The sequence below is a fragment of the Puma concolor genome, chromosome D1 (assembly GCF_028749965.1).
Source record: "Puma concolor isolate L17-30 chromosome D1, mPumCon1.1.hap2, whole genome shotgun sequence".
NCBI classification, from domain to species: Eukaryota; Metazoa; Chordata; class Mammalia; order Carnivora; family Felidae; genus Puma; species Puma concolor.
In genome coordinates, this window is record NC_141676.1 from 77,596,066 (window position 1) to 77,602,065 (window position 6,000).

General features: G+C 46.6%; 1 protein-coding gene across 3 annotated transcripts in view; it reads left to right on the plus strand.

Moving 5' to 3' along the window:
* Positions 1 to 4,720, plus strand: part of KDM4D (lysine demethylase 4D) — a 34,555-nt gene extending 29,835 nt beyond the window's left edge. For all 3 annotated transcript variants that reach the window (XM_086678604.1, XM_086678603.1, XM_086678606.1), the window contains one exon: positions 2,227 to 4,720. In XM_086678604.1, coding sequence (XP_086534730.1) covers positions 2,569 to 4,146 — 1,578 coding nt within the window. In that variant the 5' untranslated portion in view covers positions 2,227 to 2,568 and the 3' untranslated portion in view covers positions 4,147 to 4,720. The remainder of the gene's footprint in view (positions 1 to 2,226) is intronic.
* Positions 4,721 to 6,000: the final 1,280 nt, after the last annotated feature.

The window sequence follows — 6,000 nt, forward strand, 5'->3', positions numbered from 1 at the left end:
ATGTCACCAAGTTTTCTTAACTGATTCTCATGTTTTATTATGCTTGTTTTCTTTTTTCTATTCAACTTGATTGCTTACCATTACCCTGTCTTCCAAGTGCTAGTCTGTTCTTCCACCTCCTCTAATCTGCTATCGATTTCTTCCAGTGTATTTTTTATTTCAGTTATTGAGTTCTTTATCTCAGATTGGTTCTTTTTTATATTTTCTCTCTTTGTTTAAGGTTTTACTGAGTCCATAAGTATGTTTATGACCATTACTTTGAATTTTTATCAGGCATATTGCTTATCTCAGTTTTATTTAGTTCTCTTGCTATGGTTTTGTCCTGTTCTTTTTTTGAACATATTCCTCTGTCTTCTTATTTTGTCAAGCTCTCAGTGTCTGTTTCTATGTATTAGGAAAGTCAGCTATGTCTCCTGATCTTGGAAAGTTGAGGCTCTATGAAGAAGAGGTCCTTAGGTGCCTTACAGCACAATGCTCCCTGTTCACCAGAACCAAGCACTTCAGAGATGTATACTATGTGGGCTGCATGCACCCCCCATTATGGCTGAGCTGCACTTAAAGTCTATTTTTTGATAAACATATGGAAATTTGTGAAAATCATCATAGCTTGATGAATTATCACAATTAGCTCTTCTGATGGCTGTGTAACCAGCCCTAGGTTAAGAATATTTCTTCAGAGGCTTCCTTATGCCCCACTCACAATCTCTCTCTTTCTCAAAGGTAACTACTACTCTGACATCTAATATAGCTAACTTGCCTCATTTTTATCTTTTCTTTAAGTTTTTTTATTTGTTTTGAGAAAGAAAGAGAGAGAGCAAGTGGGGGAGGGCCAGAGAGAGGGGAGAAAGAGAATCGCAAGCAGGCTCCACACTGACAGCACAGAGTCTGATGTGGGGCTCAAACTCATGAACTGTGAGATCATGACCTGAGCTGAAACCAAGAGTTGGATGGTTAACCGACTGAGCCACCCAGGTGCCCCTCATTTTTATCTTTATAAAAATGGAATCATGGATTATGTTGTTCAGTATGATGTTTATAAAATTATTTTTTATGTTTCTATGTGGTTTTGTTTATCGTCATTCTATATTATATTCGACTGTATGAATATACCATAATGTTCATCCATTCACAGTTGATGGGTATTTAGGTTGTTTCCAATATTTGGCTACTAGAAGTAATTTTGTTATGAACATTCTCAGGTACCTTTTAGTGCAGAGTCATGCATGTTACCTAGGCATGTTTCCACATGTATGCACGTGTATGTGTTCAATTTTACACATGTATATGCTCAGTTTTATTAATACATACTATCCAAATAGTTTTCCAAGGTGAGTGTAATGATTTCCATTATCTTTATTAGAGTATGACAATTCCCATTGTTCCACATCCGCACCACCTCTTGTTTTATCATCTTATAAAATTTTAGCCTTTTATGTGGTATATATATATATATAATGGAATACTACTCAGCAACGAAAAAGAATGAAATCTTGCCATTTGCAACAACATGAAAGAAACTGGAGTGTATTATGCTAAATGAAATAAGTCAGTCAGAGAAAGACAGATATCATATGTTTTCACTCCTATGTGGAAGTTGAGAAACTTAACAGAAGACTGGGGGAAGGGAAAGAAAAAATATATATAGTTATGAAGAGGGAAGAAAAACCATAAGAGACTTTTAAATACAGAAAACAAACAGGGTGAAAGGGGGTGGGGGTGGGGGTATGGGAAAAATGGGTGATGGGCATTGAGGAGAGCACTCATTGGGATGAGTACTGGGTGTTTTATGTAAGTGATGAATCGTGGGAATCTACTCCCAAGAGCACACCGTATGCACTGTATGTCAGCTAACTTGACAATAAATTATATAAAAAAGTAAAAATAAATAAATAAAAATAAAATAAAATTTTAGCCCTTTGGGTGCCTGGGTGGCTCAGTGGGTTAAGCATCTGACTCTTGATTTCAGCTCAGGTCATGATCTCACAGTTCGTGGGATCAAGCCCCGTGTCTGGCTCTGCTCGGACAGAGTGGAGCCTGCTTGGGATTCTCTCTCTCTCCCTCTCTCTTTGCCCCTCCCACTCCCCCCGTCAAAATAAATAAATAAACTTAAAAAAATTTTTAGCCATTCTTTGAGCGTTCAATAATGTTCCATGGTGGTATTTTATCTGTAACTCTCTAATACTTTTCCTACATTAACTTTCAAAATTTTTGTATTTTTTCTTTTAGGCTTTGTCTAAACACTGCCCTGAAGACACTACCTTTAGGATACCCACCCAAGACTGAGTGATTCAACAAACCTCAAGAGGACAGAACCAGGTGCCAACAGAGGAGCATCACAGAATTGCAGGCACAGCCACCCTCATTTCTGGGCAAATATTCTACCACGAGTGCTGTTCCCTGATGAATCAGCAAGCCTAACAAACATTATCCTTTAATTTGCATAGTAATAGTAGTCCACCAGTATTTCCAGCTGACACAGACACTCATTCATTTTTGAAAAAGTAGCATTTTCCAGCATCCTCGAATATCCAGAAGATATCTAAAAAGTTTGGGCTTTGGTGCTTATTAATGAAAACCATGAAGTCTAAGGCCAACTTTGCGCAGAACCCAAATTGTACCATAATGATATTTCATCCAACCAAAGAAGAATTTAATGACTTTGATAAATACATTGCATACATGGAATCCGAAGGCGCACACCGCGCAGGCCTGGCCAAGGTGATTCCCCCCAAGGAATGGAAAGCCAGGCAGACCTATGATGATATCAGTGACATCTTAATAGCAACTCCCCTCCAGCAGGTGGTCTCCGGGCGGGCAGGTGTGTTTACTCAATACCATAAAAAGAAGAAAGCCATGACAGTGGCGGAGTATCGCCAACTGGCAAACAGCGGAAAGTATCGGACTCCTCCACACTCGGATTTTGAGGATTTGGAGCGAAAGTATTGGAAAACCCGCCTGTACGATTCTCCGATTTATGGCGCTGACATCAGCGGCTCCTTGTTTGCGGAAAACACTCAACAGTGGAACCTTGGCCACCTGGGGACCATCCAGGACCTGCTGGAGCAGGAGTGCGGCGTGGTCATCGAGGGCGTCAACACGCCCTACCTGTACTTTGGCATGTGGAAGACCACCTTCGCCTGGCACACGGAGGACATGGACCTTTACAGCATCAACTACCTGCACTTCGGGGAGCCCAAAACCTGGTACGCGGTGCCCCCGGAGCACGGCCGGCGCCTGGAGCGCCTGGCCACCGAGCTGTTCCCGGGCAGTGCCCGCGCCTGTGACGCCTTCCTGCGGCACAAGGTGGCTCTCATCTCGCCCACGGTCCTCAAGGACAACGGGATCCCCTTCAATCGGATCACTCAGGAGGCTGGCGAGTTCATGGTGACGTTTCCCTATGGCTACCACTCTGGCTTCAACCACGGCTTCAACTGCGCAGAAGCCATCAACTTCGCCACCCCGCGATGGATCGATTATGGCAAAGTGGCGTCTCAGTGCAGCTGCGGGGAGGCCAGGGTCACCTTCTCCATGGACGCCTTCGTGCGCATCCTGCAGCCTGAGCGCTATGAGCTGTGGAAGCGCGGGCAGGACCGGGCTGTTGTGGACCACACGGAGCCCACCTCGCCAGACGAGGGGGAGCTCAGCGCCTGGAGGGTGGCCCAAGCTCCCCGGAGAGCCCTGCTGGGCCTGAGGCACCTCCCACCCCGCCGGGCCACGCGCACCCCTCGGCCTGTGGCCGCTAGTGGTGGGACTGGCCGTCGCACCCCAATGTGCCTGGCCTCCCCACGCTCCTTGCCGGCCCAGAGTTCTTCCTCTGATGCCCAGTCTGGGCTTGTCCCCGCCTGCACTTCCCAGGAGCCTGGCCCCACCCGACCACCGACCCCGATTCCCTCTGCCCGAGATGTTCATCCCTCAATGGGCAGATGTGGTCCTGGTCGTCGTCCTCGGGAACAAGGGGCCCGGGGGCCCAGCATCCAGGCCCGGGCCAAGAGGCGTCTCTCGGTGGGAACAACACACACAGCCCAGTACCCTGAGGCTCTGCCCGGTCCTGTGGATGAACCCTCAGTGGACAACCCTGTACCACTGAGCCCTGGGCTCCAGCTACCTGCGGAGGCTTCTGGGTACAGTTGTGCCCTTTTCCCCTAAGCCCAGGGGATAATGTTGTAACCTACTGCTCTTGTGTGTGGAGGCTCCTTGAGACCCACCACATTTACATCAGAGCTTTGGGCCAGCCTGCAAGTTACTGGTCTTCAGAGGCCAGTGATGTTGCCACTGATGCGTTGAGTCCATGTTCTTTATCATGTTTGCCATAGTTTGTTCTTCCTGCCAGACTCTGGAGTGTCTTTGGACACTGCTAATTCCTGTGTTGCCAACTGAGGTTTCATCCACTAGACACTCTTGTGTCTCTGTAAGCTAGGTCCTGCTGAGGTCATGAGAGCATAATCTTCCCCAGACTCCTCTGGGCCAATGCTTCTGGGTTTTGATTCTCCTCCAATCTCCCTGCCTTTTCTCCAACCCTACCCCTTCTGCCCTTTCTTGCAAAACAAGGCCGTTTTGACCAAATGGGTCAGTAGAGACTCAGAACATAATTTATGATCTTTCTGAGTCTTGGATGTATTCAAAATGTGTTATGGCCAGTATTTGTTCACAAATGTATTAAAGGTAACCACAATGTTAAAATCTAAAATTTGTTTCTAATAAATATTGTGCATTCAAATAATTGAGGGGTTGAGGTTATTCTTTTCTGCACTTTTCTTGATAATTGTATCAGAACATTTCAAGCAAGGCTGATTTTTGTTGGCTGGCTGCATTGCGTGATGTTGATGAGGAAGCAATTTGGCAGATGGTTATTGGGTATGAGCTGACCGGGTGGGTGAGGGGATTCGGCTTGCAGCCCTATCTTAAGGGTGACTTGGTGGAAGTCACCTGGTACTTTTCTGGGCAGTAGGACCACAGCTGCTGGGAGGTGAGCATGCAGGGGACCAAAGTGCCCCATCCCCAAGTCTGCACTGCGTTTTCAGTACTTTGCGTGGCCCATTCATTGACTCATCCCAGGAGACATGTGCACAAAGAAATGGACAAGAGAATTCTACTTGTTAACATGTGCTGTGAAGACAGGAAAGGGGTGGGATGCTGGAACACACTGGGCAGGGCTGGCCTAGGTTGGAGGAATCACGGAGAGTTTCATTGAGCAGGAGACCTCTGCCAAGACCCAACTAACAAAAAGGAAGCTGCATCCAGAGCTGATTTCCACTTAGAGGAAACAGTAAGTGGAATAGACCCAACATGGAACTTCTGTTTTCTCAGGAATGGAGAGGAAAGCTCATTTGTGTCTGGGCATACAGAGGAAGAAAGAGAGAGGCAAGGTGTAGGATATGAGGCCCTTGTAGCTCATGTAAAGTATCAGGGTTTTTTCACCTTGAGAGGGGAAGGTATTGGAAGTTTGACACAGCCCTTGACATGCTGGGGTTTATGGATTTAAGCAGCGAACTGAGTTGTGGTGTGACGATGTGGGGGCAGGAGTAGTTAGAAAGTCCAAACAATAGTGTGGAGAGTCAATGGTTATTTCAATGTCAGAATTGAAAATACACACAAGTGGAACAACTCAGAATCAGTCTCGGAAATTGCAAGCGAGGGTTGGGTACAGAAGGAAACATTTCAGAGAAGCAAAGCGCCTCTCCCCTCCCTCCATCTCTCCCCTAAGAACATCACGAAAGCTCTGGCATTGGAAGCCCCACGTACCCCCGAAGGCAAGAGTAATGAAAACATAGTGTTGGGTGGGAATTCTGATGCAGGAACGTGTGTCTCATTCTACACCATGCAACTGGGCGCCTTGGTCTTTCGTAATGTGACAGGAGATGGAAGTAGACTCTGGAATGCTGGGCTTGGGAAGCTGAGCTCAGGGACACCTGGTACGGGGGGGGGGGGGGGTGGAAGCCCCGGATGGAAGCGGACTGGAAGCATCTGGAAGAGAGCAGCCCTAGAGAGCAACTGGACCCA